The following is a 23,571-nucleotide window of genomic DNA, read 5'->3' on the forward strand; positions in this document are numbered from 1 at the left end:
TCACTTTGCCCCGACAAGCCTAAATCCCATCTTTGAACTTTCACCCACACGTCGGGCCTGTTGGCTTTAGTTTTTTTCCACTTATCAAGAATATTTGAGAGGGAACGGTACCAATATCTATACCAGTGTATGTCTCTCGTAAAAATACCCAGATATTATGACATATATCTTGTGCTCAAGAGAGAGAGAGAGAGAGAGAGAGAGAGAGAGAGAGAGAGAGAGAGAGAGAGAGAGAGAGAGAGAGAGAGAGAGAGAGAGAGAGAGAGAGAGAGAGAGAGAGAGAGAGAGAGAGAGACAGACAGACAGACAGACAGACAGACAGACAATGAGAGAGAGAGGGTACCTGAGTGACGAACGCTCTTTGCTCTTAAGACGCACAATTCGAATGACATTCAAAGTTTTGATAGCAAAATTAACTAATTTACATTCTATTTTCTGAAAACAAATGTATTCTTTTTTTCACTATGACAACCTTGGTGCTTCATTTCAATTTTTTTTTTGCCTGTGACGTCTACATTTAAAGCATACTTAGAATTATCATGAAAAACATAGGTGACTATTTGTGAAATCAAGCAATTTTGAATGCAGCTGAACAAAAATAAGAAAAGCTTTCTGAGCCACCGCATGTAAATAGAAAGACCACAGCCAAATAACAATTTGTAATTTCCAAGGGAATATGATATTTATTGGGCCAAGGAAATGAGCAGCAGTTAATGAAACAATGTGAGGGCTGTGTAGCTGTCTGAAAAATAACTATCCGTGGCATCAGCCATAACCTCCAGAGGGGAGGAGTGTAGGTTTCATGATCAAGTCATGCCAAACTGGAATTTGCCTAAAAGAGCAGAGAAAATGGGATTCCCTTTATTAACGTGATGGAAAGGCTCTAGCTTGGACAACAGATCTTTTCTTTCTTATGTTCCCAAAAATATAACCACACCTGTAAAAAGGGAGGTGCTCTTGGGGTTGCATGACTTCTTTTGTTGGGGAGCAGGGGGCACACTCATGTTTGTTGAGCAGACAAACTCTGTGGTCTACACTGCAAACTGTAAATACAGTACCAAGAAATAAAGCTAAACTGTGTTTCAGTATATTCGCCCTTTCATTTCAGATGTTTTCATTCGACAGGGGAACAAAATTGGCCTTTTATTATTATTTTAGGAGGGAAGTGTGTGTAGAATGTTCCAAAATTAGCTTGTTTGACGCCATGGAATGAGGTACAATACTGTAATTACATTTATCAACAAAAAAAACCATAGGTAGCTCTCTCATCTGTCTATATTTCCATATTCGTTTGTTTTTTTCTTTTCGTAACAGACTAAAAGTGATGATTGATGACTTCTTCGCACTGTGTGGTTGAGACCCTTGAGTGCTGCTATATTTCCTCTCCCAGCTTTTGTTTGGATTTGTGGGGTCCATCTGCCATGTTCAAGTCCAGTCGGGACCACCCCAAGTCCCTATACTCATTGTTTGGGTTGCTTAAACACTCGTGAGTTAAGCAGCAATATTATTTGTGTCTGTCTCTCCCGTGTTGTACTGTACTTCTAAAAATACCTGTTTAATTCTTTGGCAATTGAAATTCAGGAGTGTTACCCCAGACATACCTGTGACAATTAAAATAATCCTATACTTACTCAATCTCAAAATATCTCTTTCTTTTAATAAAACTTGTTTTGAGAGGGAACCAAATACTTTTGCCCCTGGCTAAAGTAGGGACAAGCAAATATTGATACGCCCAAAGAAGGAAGGTGGACGAAATAAAAGCTGAATGAAGGAATTTGCCAATTAAAGATAGGCTTGACTTGCTTAACAGTCAGCGGCGGTAGATTTTCTCACTTGCAGTTCTACTGCCGTCATGCCACTTTCATGGTCATCAGTCCAATAGTATACCTGTTTTTTGGAACTGCCATGAAAGTTCCATAAGACACGGAGGAAATTATGTCAAAAGAAGGAAAGGAAATGACTTTTACCAAAGATGCCATCATGTTTGTGGAATGTTGTGGTGAGCAATATGGAAACAGTATCCAGTGGTGAGAAAAAAATAAATAAATAAAAGTTGTCTGCAAAAAGGGGGAAACGAGGGAGGTGGTAAATGGAGCCTGTGGAATTACACACCAATGTCCCTTTACACACACACACACACACACACACACACACACACACACACACACACACACACACACACACACACACACGTTTACGTCGTCGCTGCCATGCAGCTAACCGCAATGGGTTAAGGGTGGGGTTAGTACTGGCGGAGGTATGATGGCAACACTAGGGAAATACTCTCCTCAGTACTGCACTGCGTCATTTGAACTTTAACAGCAGTGAGAGTTGTAATATTTCTGATATTTTGTGTTCTGTCAAACTATCATCAGCATGGAGGAAGTTCAACTATGTCAAAGATGTAGCCCATAAATCACGAGTAGAGAGGTAAGGGTGTAATGGAATACTGACAGATCAGTCATGATCACAATTCCACTTGCAGGGTATTAATATCCATGGTAGCATTGCTGTGAAATCATGCTACACTGTCCTCACATCATTGACATTTTTTTCCTTCCCGGCCTTTGAATTCGGAGATCTTAAAGGCAAATTGCTTGCATAATAGATGTTTCCAAAAATACAGAGTAGGCAGGCATGCTGACCGAGGTTTTGGCAACGTGCCCCTGTATGGGCGCTGGGCCAAACCTTCTGACTGCACATTCTCTCTGCTGGACCAGTCATGAAAGAAGCGGCCTGATGAGAGCAGCGAGACAGCTTTTATTCTGCCAGTTCAGCCCCCCACAACTCCCAGCACCGTGCTGTCCCCCTCATTATACAGCCTCCTGAGCATCTCACTCACCTCAATGTGGGAATTTCCTCCAAATGAATGGCCTTCCTTGCGTCTTATTTCCTGAGCTGACCTCATTTCTCGTGTCTCAAAAATGCAAGCGTCTAGTAAAACTGATCCTGACACGAGTGGTTGGTTTTCATTTCTATTAAAAAAGAAAAAGAGAAAAACTGGTCGGATGTCGTGTTGCCAAAGTGTGACTATGTCCATCCAACCAGGCCTTCGTTAGAAATTTCATCAATAAACGTGGGGAAGTGAACTACTTTTTTTAAATCTAAAATCACATATCTTACTTTAAGGCACTTAAATTTTGCTCTAGCTGTGCAAATGCGCATCCATTCATTGACAGTGTCGGTACGAATTCTCGTGCACATCAGTCACTGAGCTTATACACTTCACTATTAGAGCCAAATACAGGACAGCATACGTATATGCAGCAATTCTAAATGATTCATTCATTCATTCATTCATTCATTCATTCTCCGAAACATTTTATCCTCATTCGGCCTGCGGAGCCTGCTGGAGCCTATCCCTGCTGTCTTCATTGAGTAGGCAGAGGACACCCTGAACTGGTTGCCAGCCAATCAGTCGCAGGGCACACGGAGACAAACAACCATGCGTCCTCACACCTAGTAATAATTTGGAGTGTTCAATCAGCCTGCCATGCATATTTTGGGAATGTGGGAGGAAACCGGAGTACCCGGAGAAAACCCACATGCAACATGCAAACACCACAAAGGGAGGCCGGAGCAGGATTTGAACCCACGACCTCTGCATCGTGAAGTCAGCGTGCTAACCACTCCACTACCGGGCCGCCCACATTTTGTTCAGTATTGTTTTAAATCATATGATCTTCTGTATATACTGGAGGAAGAGGGGAAGAGGGAGTGTGCATAGTTCTTTTTTAAGCGGCTGCCTTGGTTGTCTGTACTTTTGTGCATTCATTTTGGCTGTTGAACATCCACAGGGCAGCCTACAGATATAATTATGAATTTCTGGAAGTATTATTTTAAATCAGGGCCAGTGCTGGTTCCAACAGGGCCACCACCCAAACAGGCTTGAAGTCTAACCCTGGCACTAACCATGCGCAGTGTCTTTGGAGAGCGATTTACTCAAGGTTCGAAATATTTCTCTTATCTTTGGCTTGAAATTTCTGTCCACTGAAGGTCATCTTTCTTAGCAGCAATGATATACTTAAACCATTTTTGAGTCACTTTAGGATGATCTTGTGTTACAGAAAACACACCAAGCAAGCCCAGAGATGCTGAGTCTGTAGTCTCTTAAGCTAAGAGAGTTTGAGAGCTCTGCAGCATATTGGCAAGGAAAAAAGGATTTGTGAAAGCAATTATTACTCCGTGATGAGTCAACAAAAATGTTCTCAGTCTAACCAACATATTTTCACTCAAGTAGTCTCCACATTTCTTCTGCACCGACACGAACGGAGAGGAAATTGAGTTTTCCCTCAATTACCCCTTTCCCACTTTCTCACCTCAGCGAGAACATGAATACTTGCCATTCGTCTGTAACGGAACAAATCTCAATTTTCCCGCTCAAAGATGGAAAAAAGACACTTTTAACATAAATATACTTGTTCCCAAGTGCTTATCAGCATCTATCAATCTTCCCTATTGATGGTGTTGTGTGGACGCCAGTTAGGATTTTCAGGAGGCTTGACAATGTGAGAGATGAGTTCCAGAAAGGCAGCGAGCCCGCCCAAGCTTAATTGACCCATGAAACCCCACCTAAACACTCTTGGACCCAAAGTTTGAGCAGTGTGCAAAATTTGATACCACCATATGCCTTACATCTTTTTTGGCACTACCATTGCTCTTTTGACAGGCCAAGATCAAGGTATAATTTTCAAGATAAAATCGAATAATCCAGTCCAAAAAATTGAGCTCTCACAAAATAGTGAGCCTCAGGGTCTGCGTGTGAAATAATTGAAGCTGTCGATGAGTATGGTTCAAGCAAAGAATGTATTGAAATGCAAAGGCCTGGACGGAAGTGTATTCAGCATATATTGGAAAATAAACTATCCTTCTTTGTAAACTGACAGCTGAGGCACTAGTGCTATTTTCTTCATACTGGTCTTTTTGTTGCCATAGCCATTCATCCACCGCGCCGAACCTTAACGGGCAGTCTGGGCAAATACAGTTGAGGCTATGATGTATGATGGTAAGTGTTGACTCTGAGGACATGGATCCAGCACTGGCTGATGGAAATGATGGCGGGGCCTTTCATGTCACTTTCTCCAACCTGTGGCTAAAACAGCTGCAGACACTCTGGCTTTCAGATTGTGCGGAGCTACAGAGAAGATGTCATTTTTCACAACGAGGCCTAAAACCCAGTCGGCCCGCAGCCCCAAGCCTCCCTTCTCATGTGCTAAATACCTTTGAGAGGTTCACCCAAGGCTGAGATGTGGAAACCTATGCCAGGGAATGACCTCTTCAAATGATATGCCGTTTCATCCCAGCTCCATCTCCAGTCCCCATATTTTAGTCTCTGGCAGTGCTTGCACCTGAGCTGCAGCAGTGTGGATGCTGCATATTGAGCGTAGACATCCGTTCATACACTAAGGAAAGTACAAGTACAGTTTAGGATTATATCAGTCAAAGTAATTTTGAAAAAAAAAACTACAAAGAATGGTGGCCCGGCAATGAAGTGGTTAGCAAGCTGGTTTCAAAGTGCAGAGGTTGTGAGTTCAAATCCCGCTCCGGCCTACCTGTGTGTAGTTTGCATGTTTTCCCCTGGATTTCCAAAAACATGCATGGCATGGTGATTGAACATTCCAAATTGTCCCTAGGTGTGGGTGTGGGAGAGGAGCATTGGCCTTTTCTGTGTGCCCTGCGATTGGCTGGTAACCAAATCAGGGTGTCCCCCGTCCGGTGCCCGAAGATGGCTGGGATAGGCGACAGCACCCCAGCGACTTCGTGAGGAAAAAGCGCTCAGGAAGATGAATGAATGAATGAATGAATGAATGAATGAATGAATGAATGAATGAATGAACTAAAAAGAACACAACGGCAATTCTGTGATTCTATGTACATTTTTAATTAATACAGAAAGCGAGAGTTAGAGAGAGAGAGAGGGGGGGGGGGAGACAAGGGAGAGTAGGAAAGAGCAAATACCAACTCAGTATTGGCCAAAATCAAACAGTCTTTGGTGCAAAGGTCAGCAATCCTTCAAATTTTATTTTTTTTATGTGTAGCACACTCAAATCTTTAAGTTTGAAAGAAAAAAGACGTCTGATTTTCATGAAACTTGAAAATTAAAATGAAGCCAGAAGAGTTTATTCAATATTGACATGAACGAAAAGATTTATTCTGACATTTATAGTCGGGTAATATTTCTTTGCAACAAGGACTTTCATAAAACAATTCCAAACTATTTTCAGAATTGTACCGACTGGCTGAAACTCTTTTGCAAATATCATCCTGTCCTGGTTAAGTATCTGTTATCTCCCCCATGCTATCATTAAGTAATATTTAAATATTATTTCTACCTATTGGTACTTGAAAGGGAAGTGGAAAATTTGCCTAGACTATAATTTGTTGTGTAAATTGTAATGATGACGATGGCCTCTTCTGGGGCTCTTGTTTGTCATAGTCACGGAAAAAAAGAAAAATAGGTCAGATTTAAATTCCCCATGAATGACGTTTTGGTGCTAAATTGGGTCTTTCATCTGGAAGCAGCAGCAGTTGTGGCCAAAGTAAACTAAGACCTAGGAGGCAGAGTCTGGGATGCCTGAGTCAAGGCAAAGGCGTCACTGTGCCCAATATTAAATGTCCAACGACTGACCCAATAATCTTCTAGGCAAAAGTATAAGCACTCCAACATTGTGTCACTCTACTAAAAGGATTTTGTGAATAATTTGCATAGCGTCGTAAGAGACTGGCACTTTATTTGTATAATCCTGTATTGTTATCCACTTTCTGCTTTTAAAACTGTGTGTGTAATATATAGTGCTTGTTTTTGTTTTCTCGTCATTACACATTACCCGTGCGTTACACACTGAAATATGCTCGGGTCGAGAGATTCTGTATTTGGTGCCTTGAAAGCCAGTTGGAACGTGATGCAATGGTGCTCTCTGCTGGCGAATAGGGGCAGGGGAAAAATACCCTACTCATGAAAATCACGCTAAAATGTTCATTTTCCTTAGTGTGGTTAATCGATATTCGTGCAATTCTTCTCTTTTTGATACAAGTTGGAGTAATTCGTGTTTTTTATTGCATTCACAGATGTTAGAATAACAATAACGCGAGATGTTTAGCTCGTCTTTCTTCATACCTAATTTGATCAGAGAGCAAAATTATTTTTTTTTACTTATCCTGTGTTCTGTGTTCCTCCAGGTCTGATGTGCTGGGCTACCAACTCAAAATGGAAATAAAATGATGACCCTGCAGCCAGCAGCCCTGTCCTTGCACTTGAGTAGACCTTTGCTGATTCATGCAATCCAGAAGACGATGCCTCTGTCACCCAGACACCTCATCTGAGACGCGAACCTTCAACGCACTCATAGTGCATCATGGCAGGAGAGACTCAGCGAATGCAGACCGTCAAAGAGTTGGGCGCTGAGTACAAACTGAAGGATGAGGGGACAGCAGCACAACAGCAGAGTGTCAAAACCACAAAGGAGTCTTCAGAGGACCTTTCGAGCGCAAACACTGATGCCAGAGCCAGCGGCAGAGGCCCCAAGCTTGACAAAGTAAAAAAGGAACGTGACGGCGCTCAGCGTGAGGCTGTAATACGGCCTCAGCAGGCAGGCAAGATTGACTTCAGATCATTGCAGAACAGATCAAAGTTTGCCATCAACGGAACCTGGTCCGGTGGCAAAGGCAGTCCCCAATCACCAAGTGGAAAGGGACGCAGCAAAGAGAAGAACAGGCGGTCTGGAAAGTCAGAGCGCGGCAACCTGTACAGTCTCAGCATTAGCAACACCCGCTCGAACCTCAACATAGGGATTGCCTACCCACAGCAGAAGGTTTCACCGGCAACAAAACTGGACACTGGCCGTGACCTAGCCTCGGGCAGCTACAGATTCCACACTGCCAGCATACCGGAGAGAGAGGTTGAAGTACAGCAAGAAGACCTCAACTACGGCTGCTGTTTCCAAGAGGCCTCCTCGAACCTCACCTCTCCAAGCTATACCTCACAGGCTTTGGGATCTTCAAGTGGGACGTCATCCCACCCACCTATCCCCCAGACACCAAAACAGCAGCCTGCCGCAATGGAGAACAACAGCGCGCAGTCGGGCGGCCAGCTGATCCTGACTGACTTTCAGCTGAACGCCTCAAACACATGGCCGTCTCCTGAAGGTGCTAACTATGCTTCATCGAAAAAATCCACTTCCTCTACAGACAACAAGGCCCTCGTGCCCGGCTCATTCCAATATGGATACAATTTTCTGGAGGAGTCTTCTGACTCTTTCCCCTGTCAACAGAACCCGCAATCCAAAGAGTTTACAGACTCCTCCCTCGGTTCTGTTCATGGGACTCATAATTCATTTTCCTTTTTGCCTGTAGAGGGGCCAAACCTTGGGAAAAACAGCACTAAATTCACTAATGAACAGCAGCCGGAGCCCAGGGGCTCTTATCCTCACACCCAACAGTCGCAGTTTCTTCAAGGGGTTGCGGCCTCCATTCAGTGCCCCAGGAAACTGAGTGAAGACTCGACCAGCGCTGACAGCTCCGCTTCCGTCTCGCAGCAGCCGGAGCAGGGGAAGAACGCCCTTCTAGAGAGCGCAGACGGTTTTGGACAGGTTGATGGTAAGCAAGTAACCATCGCCCCAGGGAAAACGAGGAACTGTCACCTGAAGGACACATCTGCCAACCAAAGAACACAAACGAGCGTGCACCACACAAGAACTCTTCCGCATGCACAAATGCACTTTCTTAGCAAAGCGTTAAACAGTTCGACAGTCAATCGCGTTCACACGAACTCGGTGCAATTTGATAAAAATAGCAGTCATAATAATATTGTAAATGGGGTCCCGCACACCTGGGAGGGGCCTAATAAGACATATTTACCGTTGGAGCAAAACTCAGTTCAGTACAGTGATGTGGCTGACAAGTTTCAGTTTCAGAACCAGTCTACACCTGACAAAGGGCGATCGAAAGACCACAGGATGCAGTGGCAACAACTACGGCCCGCATCCGAATTGAGCTATCTAAGCAAAGTATGCAATCAGAAAGTTTCCTTCATGGTTTCTCCTTCCGAATGGCCAGATGATAATAAATCACATAAAAACAATTCGCTCAAAATCCCCGGCTCGTTTCAAAGCAGCAGGAATAGCGAAGGTTTTGCGAACCAAAGACAGGAGGCTGTCAAACAGGTCTCAACTTTCAATGTCGAAATGAGTCATGCGCAACTCTGCGAATCAAAAAATAAGGCTTTATATTTCGGGCTCAACCAAACGATTCCCGTTTCATCATCCAGGAGCTACAGCTATTCTCCATTACAAGTTGCACCAATGGGCCTCATGATGGTGTCACCTTATGAATCCCCTTTGCCTTCGCCAGCTCACACCCCCGCAGCGAGTAGCACCTGCTCATCCCTCTCTCCAGCATCTGCCAGCCCAGTCAACAACTCTGAGGAAATTCAGATGTCAAAGTCAGGTGCCCCCGTCCCGTTTTATCACCAGCCACAGTCCAAAGCCCAGTTAGCTCCCGATCACCTCAAGACTCAGCCCCATCCCTTTCATCCCGAAGGTCAAAGAAACATTCCTTACATCCGAGACAGAGACAAAGACAATATGATGGGCTACTTGCAAAGCAGCGCACATGCAAAGACGACAATGGATGGGAGCAAAGCTTACATGGACAGTTATGGGATGGAGCATCACCAGCCTCCCCCACCTTACTCCGCACATCAACTGTTCGCCAATTCATTAACCACAGCAAATCTCGACCAGTTGGATGTACTTCTGACTTGTAAGCAGTGCGATCAGAATTTCAGCAACATTGCTTCTTTTCTAGGGCATAAGCAATACTGCGCACAGCCCAACATGCCAAAGCTCGAAGACAATCGCAAGTTCTACGCCGAACCAGAAAAAGCAGTGTCGTCTTCACCAAACGTTTCTCTGTCAAGATGCCCTTCTGACCTTCACCTGTCTTTGTTGGGCCTTAATAAGAATGGAGAGCTGATATCAGACAATGACGGAAAGGTTGACAGCAAGGACGATCCAATGAAACTTCACTTGTTCTCCGCATCTGCCAACCTACCCGTTCCTCTCCCTGAACTGGAAATGGAGGATGCCAAGTTAGACAGTTTGATTACAGAAGCTCTGAATGGACTTGGGTATCAGTCAGACAATGCAGAGATTGACAGTAGCTTTATTGATGCTTTTGCTGATGATGACCTCAACACTGTCAAAGCAACATCCAACAAACAGTGGATGAAAAAAGAATCTGTCCTAATTGAGAACAAAGACGAACAAGCAGCCCTCGACAGCAGCATCTCAACACAGGAACAATCGTTTTATGATACAGATGCTGACAGCCCGAAGGGAAATAAAACATTGAGCGACAAACTTGCCAAAACACCTCTTAACTTTGTGCGCAATAAGAAAAAGAACAACACGAAAAAGGAGACCTCTCTGAAAAATCCCAAAACCACCCAAAGGGAGAAGATGAAGGAGCAGGAGAGTAAAGTGAAGGAGGCAAGAAACCTGGGTCTAAGTGACGAGGACAGTACAAGTACCCCAAGAGTTGTCTTATCCAGCAAGTTCTCTGAACGCTGTGCTTTAAAAAACTTTCAGGACCGACCTGCACTTGGAGCATCGCTGCCCATTCAAATCTCCACATGTCCCACACAAAGAGCTGTGGTGAAGGAGGCCAAGAGGCGAAGCACTGGCGGTGGCACCTGGAGCAAAGAGCTCATACATAAAATAGTGCAACAAAAAAATAAGTTCAATGTTAAAGGTAGCAAAAACCTGCAGTTTTCCTTAGTGATGGAAAGACTGACACCCGCTGTACAGAACCCTGCGTTTGGAGAGTACGACTATGTTTCAGACTCAGATGATGAATGTGAGCCGGTCAAAATAACCAGCCAAGGCCGACTCAACCAAAGTAGTCGCTGTAAATACACATACACCAAAGAGTGTAAATGGCGAGCTCGGAACGAGAGGGACCAAGCAGTGTGGAGACATGACTCAAAAGAGTGTTTTGAGGTGAAGAAAAGTGAGGAGATTTTTGTTTCATCTGAGAAACACGATTCCCCTCCCAGGCTCAAGAGAAGGGGTCGCAGGTCCTCCACAAGCAGTGAACTCAGCACATCTGTGAGTGTTTCAAGCGACAGCGCAAACAGCCCCAAAAGCACCGACCGCATTGAATCAGACTGTGAGAGAAAGGTCGAGATAATCCAAAAAGAATCTTCCAAGCTAATAAAACAAAAAAGCTCCTCCCAACAGGAATCATGCAGCGAGACCACCAAACCAGAACTGACATTCACCAAATCTTTGAAGAGGTGTAATGATGACAAAGCCACTGTCTTGGAAAACAAAGAGTGTACAGACAGTTCAACAAATTTACTTCCACATGCAGAAATCTTTGACCCAATGCCTTCTTCATCAGGCACAGAGTTTGAAAAAATAAGCAATATTAAATCAAGAGGGCCGATCCAAGAAAATGTCCCCACAGTCAGCGTGTGTACGAACCCATTAGAAAGCACGGAAAATTTGTGCCCCAAAGAACAAAGCCATCATGGCGATTCAGATAACAACTCTACCACAAGCCACACAAAAAAAGATTCCAACATTGACAAAAGTAAAAAGGGTAAAAAGAGACAACGTTCTAAACATGCAGAAATGTCAGGCAGCACTATGATTGAAAAACAGAGTGACAGCGTGTGCGTGGCAAAGAAGACAAACTCGATTGCTTTAGCAAATGAGCTAGATGTGAACAAACCTGCGTCCCTTTGCCCCTCCCTAATTGACGAAGTGTGCCTTTCACCAAGCCAAAGCCAAAAAGACTCACTCCACCTCATGACCTACCCTCTGGATCAGGATCAAGGGCTCATCAAGTCTCCTCTCACATTTGACACCTCATCAATGTTTGGTGACCTTGCAGCATTTGACGGCGGCCTTTACACTGACATGCCGATCCAAAAAGAGGGCTTCCATTCATTGGAGAGCACAGTTGACAAAAAAGAATTTGTGACCTCGTTTTCTCCATTTCTCGAACAAAGAGACTGGAACCCGATAGTAAGCCCGGTGCTTCCAGATGAAATTTCTCTGTATAAAGGCAATTTTGATAAATCCAGCGAAAAGAAATCAGACTACAATGATGTGGCTTTGTCTTTGCCAGAAAAAATAATTGACTACAGTGCAAATCTTAACAGCTGTGCCTCCGAGGATGAATTGGAAATCAAGCGCATTGTTAACGAGCTTGAAAATCAGCTGCAGACAACAAAGTTGGAAACTCCACACAGCCAAGAAGACCCAAAGCCGCTGCAAATGAGCAAATTCTCACCTTTACGGCTGAGTGAAGAGTCCGAAAACGATACCATTGATACGCCAGTGGCTTCAGAGCCCTTCATTAAACCAGAACTTCCGTGGAGCAGTCCATTCCACTTTGACCTTGTGAGCGGACACCACAGTCCCCACAGTAGTATTGACAGTGAGACAGGAGCCCTTGAGGATTATGACGATGCCTCAGATGTAGTAAAAATGACCCCACGACTCCATAATGACCACAAGCCGGAAGACATAAATCTCAAAAAAGACATCACCGTTAAAACAAAACAGGAAGACGGGTTAAAGCAGAACCAATACACCAAACCACTGATGAAAAGTATTGAAGCCGTGTCTGACTCTCTATTGGAAAGTGAATCAATTATATCACAACACAGGGAGCCAAATGCCACCTCCCTCACCAGTCCACAACAAGAAAGTGAGTGTCATTCAGCAAAGGGAGAAGATCACAGTGAAAAGAAGGCAATTACCAAGAAGCAGAACGTATCTTCACCTTCAAATATCAAGGAGCAGAAGGACGATACTGAATTCATTCTCAAAGAGTCACAGTCATCGCTCACTCACAGGGACCACATTGTCTATGAAAACCAGCCAAGCAAGCCCAGCAAAAACCGTATCAGCAAGGCCGAGATGGAATTAATTTCAGGTGGGCATGTACCTGAGACAAATACGCTAATTGCATCATCTCGTCCCTTCAGCATGGTGGGTGCTCAGGCAGACGAGGACGGCTGCATCGACAAAAATGGGACTCAGTCATCTCAGAATTGTGATGGCACACCACAATCGACAGACTGTTATCAGAATGCGAAGGTGCATATTCCTTCATCATCAACTCTCCTTCAATCCAGTGTAGACATTGACAATTCACCAGATGGAATGGCCTACGGTGATGAATCGAAATGTGAGCAGGCCGAAAGTAGCATTGAGAATGCACATTGTTTCGTTGACGTTCACAATGATGGCCCAAATACTGACTTATTAGTGGACATCATCGCCACAGATAAGCCCTGCAGTCCAATTCTAGGGGAAAGCAACACTGAAAGTAGCCAGAGTGGCTTAACATTTCAAGACATCCAATCAATGGGACAAAACAGTCTGTTAGTCCTAGGCCAGATGGAAAGCCTCAATAACACTGGTGCCACAAAGTATCCTTGCGAGGCTCCCCAGGCCCATGATTCTTTGAAAAGTGACTCAAATCTGTCATTCAATAAAAGGGATATTTTAGACGTTCACGACATCAGAGAAGATTTACCCGTGGACTTCATGGCAAGCCACCTGAATTCGCCGTGCAGAGACGGAGTAGATGGAGATGATGGTACCTTTCTACACACCTCTTCACCAGTCAGCCCCGTTTTAACACAAGAGCAAGAAATGGACATTCAAGATGACACACATCAAACTCAATGTCATAGCTCCCCTGACCCGAGTCCAAATCAAAGAACAACATTACATGATGGCAAGCCTGAATATCAAAAAGAGTTTGTGGACTGTGCCACAAAGACAGCAATCGAAATGGATCGTTCATTAAATAGTCCACCGCACCTTGAACTACCAAACTTTGATGCCAACATACATTTTCCACATCATGGGTCCGATGGAGTTGAGGAATCGCAAAGCTTTGACAACAACAAATCTTCTAATGATTTCAAGCTGAGTCCTCTCAATTACAAAAATAACTCAGACGAGCCTCCGCAACTAACTCAATACGACTACATACCGATCTCACCAGCGAGCAAATCAGATGACAATCCCTACACAAAAGAGTGTCACTGCAGTGATCATGACCAATCCTTTACTCCAACGCTGATTTTTAACCAACCATCCACTGACACCACAGTGTCGCTGAACCACGCTGAGGCAAATAAAATAAATTCATTGCATGAACCATTGGTCATACAAGACATTTGTTTGGGTCTTTCGGCTGAACTCCAAAGTACAGATTCCCCGGCTGGTCATGTAAATGAGGATGTACAAGTGAGGTCCCATCCATGTGAATCTATCAAATTGCCTCTTGAAAAGGCTGAATCATCAATAGCAGTGGCAGAATGCAATCTGCTTCCCATAGAAGACATTTCAAGTTGTCTGCCCACCTCTAAATCACTCATACACTGTGAAAATGGACCATTATTGGAACCCGGTTTGTCTTTAAAAAAAGAAACTTCACCAAAAACAGTTCAGAACAAGCATCAGCAGGGTAAAGTACTTTGTGAAATCTGCTTCCTATGTTTCAGGACAGTGCCTGGATTGAAGAGACATAAGGCCATGAAACATGCGGCCAGAAGTGAAAAGCCATTTGGTCCACCAAATGCAGCATCAGGCAATCAGGGTTTGCGACTTATTTATGAGGCACCACAAACTGGAGAGAAGAAACATAAAAATGATTCACAGCCATCCCCGACCCAAATAGATGAAATGACAGAGACAAGCACCACCCCAATATTGAAAGCGTCCTCGAATGAGTCAGCCGTGGAGGAAGTGGCAGTTGAGGGGAGTGCGGTGGCAGCAGATGAAATGGCCAATCAAAATTCTCTGCTGCCAACAAAAACAAAAAAGACCAGCAAAGCTCGGAAAAACGAAAATAGCGAGGAAAACACAAAGCTTGACCCATTCTCATATGAAGCTTTGAATATATTACAAACAGACCTCCTCCAGGCTATAACTCCTGAGTTTAAAAGCAATGTGCCTCTAGAGCAAGAAAAGCCTGAAAGACATGGAACTGGAACAGAGCAAACACTTCTCAGTCTGACTTCCAACTTTGGCTCTGACAATACACCCCAAACTCCAACCGAAGAGACAAATGTTCTCAGTGAAAGTGCAGGAGGCAGTGGCGTCACAGATACAGACAAGAGTTTATGCACAGACCTGAGTAGGGGAGTTGAAGGGGACGCGTGTGCAAGTAATGACCCATCGATAGAGGAGAATATGACCACAAAACACCACACCTCCACAAAGAGTCTGTGTGCTGCTGCACACGGGATCGATGAACATGGCCAAGCTGATGAGAAACGTGCCCAAGAGATTGTTGGGAAGGTGGAGGCGGGGGTCAAATGTGAGCTAAACGACATCGCGTCGGACAAGTTCCATCCACCTGATTGTTTGACTTCGCCTCCTCTCACTCCTCCCGACATAAGTCCTGATCTGAAAGCTTTACTTGACGATGACACCATATTCTCACAACTTTTTCCAAGAGACGAAGAGGCAAAAAGGAAAAAGTGCACGCGAGTTTATGGAAAAAGAAATAAAAGACAAAAGCTTTTATCTGATTTGGATGTTACTCAGGACTGCACCCCTCCACCGGAAACACACAACACAACCCCTCACTTGGAGAGCCAAACAGACAAGACACTCAGTGACAATCGCACAGACCCCTGTGAATATGAGACAATTTCGATTGATGACACCATCATGTTAAACATGTGTCACAACAGCGCACTGAAAGTCCCCGATGTAAAGCCAATGCTTGATGGCCAACAAAATGATCAAGAAGACCTCCAAAATAACCCATTGAATCTGTTTCAAAGCACAGTCGGTCCAGCTGCAGTTGAGTGGAGTTGCTCTCAGGATTTCGGTGTCCTGAACGAAGAGTCCACTGTGGCCTCTGAGCCAATGACCAAACAAGCAGAAGCGTCACACCTAGCTTGCTCTCTGCCCCTCCAGGACAATGCTTACAACGAGGAGAAATGTGTCACAGAAAGTCCCCAAAATCTCCCCATTGATATTCAAAACATCAGCACCACCTTTCAGCTACCTGAAATTCAGTTCTGTGACTCTAGCAAAGATGTCTCTGTGGCTCCCCCAGAAGCAAGTGCCGACATGGAGAACAATGACGATGAAAAGTCTAAAAAGCTCATGGAGCGGCGAGTTCGAAAGCGCCAAGAAGGTGGAACAAAGGTTAAAGATAAACAGTACAAATGCAAAGTTTGCTTCACTTGGTTTCTCACTCTCGGTGAGCTCAACTTTCACAAGTTGTCGCACAATCCATCACCTCCGCCCACCTGCTACATGTGTGTCCAACGCAAGTTCAGCTCCCGGGAGCAGTTGCGAGACCATCTATGGGAGAAACACGCCAAGAACAAAACTGGCATTTGGACCTGCGGAATGTGCTTGAAGGAGATCTCGGACGTGTGGATGTACAATGAGCATTTACGAGAGCATGCCACTCAGTTTGCTCGGCGGGGTCAGACTCAGGGCTCCGTGTTGACCATTCCAGGCTGCTTCATGCAGGAAACCGCCGTGAAGAACTTCATCACCTCCATAATGCAGCATCGGCCCAGCAAAGCCAACAAAGAGACCAGCAAAGCCACTAATGGACAAGAAAAGACAATTGTTGCAAACGTCAACTTGGAGGCAAGCAAAACCCCAGAAGGGGCGGAGCGCAAGCTCAGTAAATCTCGAGGCAGCGGTGGTGGAGGAGGCGCAAACAAGAACACGCTGACGCCACTTGAGGTCCTTCACCAAACGGATGTCCCGAAAAATGTGGAGATGCATCCCAATTGCAAGGATCCCTCAAGAGACTGCCACCACTGTGGGAAGCGGTTCCCTAAACCCTTCAAACTTCAGCGACACCTGGTGGTTCACAATTTGGAGAAGATTTTCCTGTGTCACAAATGTCCCGTCTCATATCAAGATGCCCACGACCTCAAAGAGCATCTGAAGATGGCACACAAGGAAGGGGATGAACTGGACTTCAAACACACCACCCTCTACACCTGTGAACTGTGTGCTGATGTCATGCATGTGATTAAAAAGTCCTTCATCTGCAGCACCTGCAACTACACCTTCTCTAAGAAGGAGCAGTTTGATCGCCACATGGAAAAACACCTGTCAGGGGGGAACAAAATTTTCAAGTTCCGAGGCGTTCAGAGGCCCGTCAAAGCATCTCTCTGCAGGGAAGATGAATGTGATTCCCCTGCAAGTAAGAAGAGAAGGATTCTCACTGACAGTCTGCAGGAGAATAGCACCGACAGTGGCATTGCCAGTGTGGGATCGCTGCACCTAAATCAAGTCTCGGAAACACAGACTCCTAAAGCCGCCATGCCCGTGTTAGAAGCCACTGTGCCCATGCTAGATGACTCCACACAGACCACAATGAATGACTACCACAGTGACACAAACAGCACAAATGTAAAGACTGAGGACATTGCTGAGGATTACTCTGATCTCCTGGTAGCGCTGGAGAAATGCATTACCTTGGGCTCCACGTCTGCTGCCCCCAAGGAAGAGGACATTTACACAATGTCCGTGACTAATCTTCACCAAAGAGTTCATGGAGAATCGACAACCGAACCATGTGATGTGAAAGAGGAGAGTGAGTCTGTGTGCATTCCAATGGAGACGCCGCAGTGGTCAGCTGGTCAAGAGAGAAGTGGTGTAAGGGAGGAGACCGCTCTATTGAATGACATCTCGTCTTACGATGACACGGAAACAAATGATTTACTTCCAGCAAGTGAAGGCTCTCTCGGCAGTCTGAGAGAACAGCAAGTCACTGCAAAGCTACCCCAGTCGCTGCTGGCAGCTCACGTAATGGCCGAAAATTCTTCAGCTTGTACTATGAACGTACAACAAGCTTCATTTAATGGAGCCGAAAAGAAGGACAAACTGGGAGCAAGTAACGTCTCTAAACCCAGCATGAAGGCCACGGAATCAATGCAGGTCTGCCAATCCAAGACGACGGCCGCATTTTCAGCAACCAATGAGGAGAAAGAACCCCAGAGGCCACAAAAGAAGAGGAAGGACGTCAAATTGCCAAACAGTATGCAGAGAGTTTCCTTCCCAGCAACTCAAGAGAACTTTGGGATGGACTCGAAGGTCAAAAAGAAGTACCACGCCAGCAAGTATTTGAATCCATCCACGCAAAGAAAATTTGACAACCCCAACGACCACCCCGTTCTAGCTTCAGTGCGGGATGATGTTGTGAGCAACAAGATAGTATCCAAGTGCAAGACATCAACCTTAGGCTTGCAGTTGAAACGAAGTTTGCTCGATAGCTGTACACCAAAGAAATCTGACATTGCGGCCGCTCATAACGGGGATTACAAGAGCAAAAAAGGAACTGTAGGGAGGCCACTGCACACCTCCATTTCTCGCGTTTCTTCTGTACCCATGAACAATTCCTTGAACAAGTCCAGGACGAAGCAAGGGATTAGGTCAATCGAGAGTCACTCCTACCGGACAGCGGAGTCCCAAAACCACCTTCTGAGTCAGTTGTTTGGCCAGAAACTCACAAGCTTTAAGATTCCTTTAAGGAAGGACACATCTGAATCTATTAACTGAGCGTCCATTGAGGGACCCGTGAATGAAAAACTTTTAAAAATTTCACAGTTCTTAAGATTCGACACTTAATTCATGATGGTGAATGAGATTGCACAGCTCTTTTCTGTGAAATGCTATCTTTAATACATAGTCACTTTATGTCTTTTTTGTACATGCGCTTGCGTCACACAAATGTGAGGACAAATGCCATTTTTTTTATTTTTGCGGAAAAAAAACGTAAAAATTATCTAGAAAAATCTTTTCTGCTTTTGCTTTTATATATATATATGTTCCAGAGATTATATTTCAGATGTCTATGAAAAAAGAAAAGAAAAAGAATACTTGAAAAGACAGATAAACACATCCTATTAAGAAATGCATGTTCATTTTGCATTCACCAGATGGTCTTAGCCATGAACGTCTTTCTCTGGAAATGGACCAAATGATGTTGTTATTGACTTGTACTATTGTCTTTGTACATGCTTCCCAAATATTATTGTAACATTACTGCACTGCATTCTATTAGCCTTTTGTATAAACGTTACATGGTGCTACAGTGTGTTTTATTGTAATGTGAATGCCAATGTCCTCAGAAGCGAACATGAGACCTGTAGCAGTTATACGGCACACTGATCACATTGTGTGTTTCCTGGTTCATTCAAGATACTGTGTAAAATCTCCGAGGGCTCCACCTGTAGGCTGCTCTATGCTTACATTAGGAAAGATTCCATTGTATCAACTCAGGTGCATACAAGGGCTTCGTCGTCCTTCCACCTGTATTCGGAGTTCTTCCCGTGCACTGATAAAACTAAACCCTCCCATACATGCAAACGCTTTCACACTCACACACACATACACATACACATCCACAAACACCATCATCCGTGTCAGCAACTACAAACTGTTTAATACACAAAAGTATTAACTCGGACAACAAAAGGTGCTTTATTTTGTTTATACTGTACGTATCTTGTTTTGTATAGTATTTTTAGGTACGTCATTGTCTGTTTAATGCTTCGTGTCAAAGTTTTATTTTAATAATGTGCAAAAGGATGACAAGAAAAGGGAGTGCAGTTGGTGCCTCGTGCAAGCTGTAAAGTGGATCACCAAGTGCCTCTTTTATAGTTATTAAAGATCTGTATCGATCCCTCCTGGCTCTTTGTCTTACATTGTACATCACTTTGTTGTCCCTGCAGATCAAACGCAAAGCAGCCCTGCTGCCAGCCGGCAAAGACAGATGCACACACATCAATGACATCCTTTATATTGTCGCCAGCTCAGAACGACGTTCACAAACCTATCTTCACTGCGGGGAACGGCTCTTATTTATCAAGCCGCGTGCTCTTCTGCAGCAGGCACATGTCACGTTGTCCTCACACCATGTATAAAGTGGCTTCAATTCCTACATGAGCATTTGCCATCATCACATAGGAATAAAAAGCCATATTACACAGTGGCTTGCATGTGGAGGTACAGAAGAGAGTCAGTCTCTGAGGAATAACGAAACCTTTAAAAAATAAAGGAGATTGGGTGGAGGAATTGAAATAATGTGGCATTAAAATTGTGCTCAATTTACGGAATATTACGGAATATTGTAACAGAATGTGAGTGAAAAGTTGAAACCAATATATCACTCACTTATTGCTATCAATCAGGTTGCGTTCTCTTTTGTAGTCTATCAATCTATATCACGCTTATGTTTAAAGTATCCATAATTACTTACCATCAAAGTCATCACCCCGCTCCTTTGCCCAGGTACGATTCCAGCAAATCCATAATATAGAAATACCCTATTTAAATACACTGTAATTGTTTGTTTGTAGTCATGATGGCACTTCATATTTTAAGATCTTGGAACACACTCAAATGAAATAGAGTAACTCTTACAAACACACACACTCCACTAAATATGTCATCCTTTTCTCAGATGAGTCCTCTGGGTTGTCCCGGAATTCCAGATTTGTATCAAATTTACAGGAAAGAAAATTTGCCTAAAATTAATTGGGATATGACCAGTACTTGACATGTTTTCTTCCCCAGAATTTCAGAAAAGTACACTTTCATCTATGTTTCTGAAATAATATACCTCCATTGAAATACTAAAAAATGAAATACCGTATATGTTGACTAAAATATATATATATGTTTGATTTGTTTTCAGAATTCCGTGACAATCAAATATTAATTGTTGGTGTATCCTCAGATATGGCTAACGTGGGAAAATAACACTCTTGAAAAAGTGTGTGGGATACTCATGATCCAAGTTTACAAATTCAGTGTATTTAGTGATTGTCTTGCTCTGAGTTGTGCTAAGCCATGGGTTCAATCTACATTTGTGTTACCTCTGAATTTAATGTGATGCCAGGCAGAGTATGCAGTCACTCTCCTCCTTCCACATCCCCCGGTCAACTCTGTGCGAGAAGAAAGCGGGAGCAGAGTATATCTTGTTCAAGTTTGAGGCACAATGCCACATGAAGCAGTGATTACAATCCCAACACACGCACACACACACGGCCCAATGGCAAGCATCCTTTTATCATGTGATCTATGAGGAAATTCTCCAGAGGCCCAGACGTGCAGGAGCATGACAGGAACGCTTTGCACTTTGAAGTGGAGCGACATTATCAGGAAGTATCGTCTTGAAATAGCATCTCTTCTTTCCATTTGCGAGGCACCTTCCCTGTCGCTTCTCATCTTTGGCTACTTCCTCTCAGTCTGCTGACAGCCTCTATTTTTTTCTACGACCAACACAGCAACTCGACATTGTCTGATTTTCTCTTCTCCGCTCTTTGTCTGTCTGTTTACATCATTTCTGACAATGTCATCCATTTTTTCCCATTTTCATCTCGGTCGCCTCCAAGGGAGGATGGATAGTGGCCGCAGGGGACAAGACACTGGTCAGTGGTAATGACACTCGGGCCGATGGTCACGCAGGTTTCCTCTGCTGGGAAAGGCAGGGGAGCTGGAGATGGATGGAAGAAACAAAATTCCGCTGAGGTTATGTGATGTGAAGCCGTGTTCTACATTGAGAATTTGTATGAATAATTCAATATAAACACATTTCCCCTGTGAAAATGAAGATGATACAGATATCAAGACATCAAACCAATGGAGCCTGACAACAATCGCAATATTGCTTCCGCTCCAACATAAAGAGGTACCTGTGTCCTGTATCTATGTTAAGACGGTAAATAGCTCGCAGAAGTAGTATATAAAAGGCATCAAAAGGAATCACTAAACAAATGAGACGATAATAATATACTGTGTGTGAAATGGAAGCAGTAACATGAAAGTAGAGTCAAGTACACTTTAATTAGGGCCGTCTCAGCAGGAAGTCACAGCTCAAAGACTTTTTATTGACTCAACCATTTGTTACCTCACTTGAGTCTCTGTGTATGAGGGAGACAATGGGAACAAAAGTTCGACCCGTTTGGTTATTCCAATTAAAGGTGCTGCGGCAACAAGGCCAGGAAAACAAATAAAATGCTGGCAGTGAGTGAAACCCGGCACCCACAGTGGTGTCTTGGCAAATTGCTCAATTTTGAGGAGAGGACGGCAAAATGGAGGAGTGCTTGTGGATGTCATATGGAATGTGATCGCATGTTCAAGGTGTTGTCAGGGACACTGCTAAATGGGCCCTAGTGGGGAAGAAAAATATCATCACTCAGAGACTCAAGTAGAGCAACCAAAAAAAAGGAAAACAAAAGCATAGTAGTTGTATTAAGTTCATCCTGTCTAGTGGCTATTTAATTTAAAACATCTGTGACACTCTGACGAAGGTGGAAGTATATGCCGAAACATGTCAGGTAATTGAACACCGACAATACACTGTCTGTAAGATAAGAATCTGTTTTAAATTAAAATACAAAATCATAGTTGAATTCACCAGATATTCATACAACGCAAACATACAGTATGTTGATCGGACCTGATCATCATCATCATCATCATCATCATCATCATCATCATCATCATCATCATCATCATCATCATCATCAATACAATAATAAAAGAGTACCATTAATCAAAATAGCCAACAGCTTTAAATGAATTATTATTAGCGACATTTTAAAAGGAAGCTTAGTGAATAGGTTCCATGCCAGCATATCCAAGTAAATGGCGTTGATTTGACATAATTTTATTTTGCCAAGTGGTTGAATCATGTGCATTTAAATACATTTCATAGATGTACTCCTAATATTTATCTGGATGTAACACTGGATGAAATAAAATTGAGTAATTTCAACAAACCATTTTTTCTTCAGTGTATACTATATTAAGTGTTGTTGCAGCATCCTTTTGGCGTGCCTTTGTAGTTGACTAAATGCCTCATGAGAATGCCAATTTCCCCATTGTGGGACGATTAAAGGGTTTCTAGTTCAGATTCTGATTCTGAATGTCAATATGCCTGCACACATCTGGAAAAAAAACAGTTTTCATTCATCAATGTCTTTTTTTATTGTTTTGCAATTCATAATTACATTCATGGTAAAGTAGTCAACATCACTTTATTGAGTTACATTAACATTTCTTTCTAAAAAAAAAAAAAAAAATCACCAAAAGCAATCAGTTAGACACTGAAAACGATTCCGTATCCATTACACCTGTTGACCCGCAGACTTGCCCTTGCCTCACAAGCATCCTTCACAAAGAACTTAATGCTACAACCTGCAACGTGATGCACCAAAACGATGAATTTGATCCATCATGGCTCGACACAATCCACGTAGTAACCAAGTTAGTGGCGTGCGCACATCCCGAGGCATTAAATTCACCACAATTGCCAGTGAAAAGTGACCATGTGCGACCTGCTCTCCTTTGCGGCTCACAGTGGGGAAGTCAATGTCACACAAAGGGGAAGACGACACGTAGTGAGTCCAATATCACTCACGTTTCTGTCAGTGTCACTGCCTGTTGAATGTGACCTCGAACACACTGCCATCGAGCCATTCTCCCTCCTATCTGTCCGTATTAGTGTGTGTGACTTTGAACATCACATTGCCCTTTTGCGATAACAGTT

The 23,571-nt window shown here is 43.7% G+C and overlaps 1 protein-coding gene and 1 long non-coding RNA gene across 3 annotated transcripts in view; one reads left to right on the top strand and one right to left on the bottom strand.

Moving 5' to 3' along the window:
* Window positions 1-19,320, top strand: part of znf469 (zinc finger protein 469) — a 79,811-nt gene extending 60,491 nt beyond the window's left edge. For both annotated transcript variants that reach the window (XM_088997396.1, XM_088997395.1), the window contains one exon: window positions 7,180-19,320. In XM_088997396.1, coding sequence (XP_088853522.1) covers window positions 7,356-18,572 — 11,217 coding nt within the window. In that variant the 5' untranslated portion in view covers window positions 7,180-7,355 and the 3' untranslated portion in view covers window positions 18,573-19,320. The remainder of the gene's footprint in view (window positions 1-7,179) is intronic.
* Window positions 19,321-19,472: 152 nt separating this feature from the next.
* Window positions 19,473-19,924, bottom strand: LOC148898274 (uncharacterized). The gene is made up of 2 exons (XR_016115085.1): window positions 19,849-19,924; window positions 19,473-19,768 (listed from the first exon to the last, which is right to left on the bottom strand). It is a non-coding gene; the product is annotated as an uncharacterized LOC148898274 (long non-coding RNA).
* Window positions 19,925-23,571: the final 3,647 nt, after the last annotated feature.

Source organism: Hippocampus bargibanti, linkage group LG05 (genome assembly GCF_051943395.1).
Source record: "Hippocampus bargibanti isolate YZ-2025 linkage group LG05, ASM5194339v1, whole genome shotgun sequence".
Lineage (NCBI taxonomy): Eukaryota > Metazoa > Chordata > Actinopteri > Syngnathiformes > Syngnathidae > Hippocampus > Hippocampus bargibanti.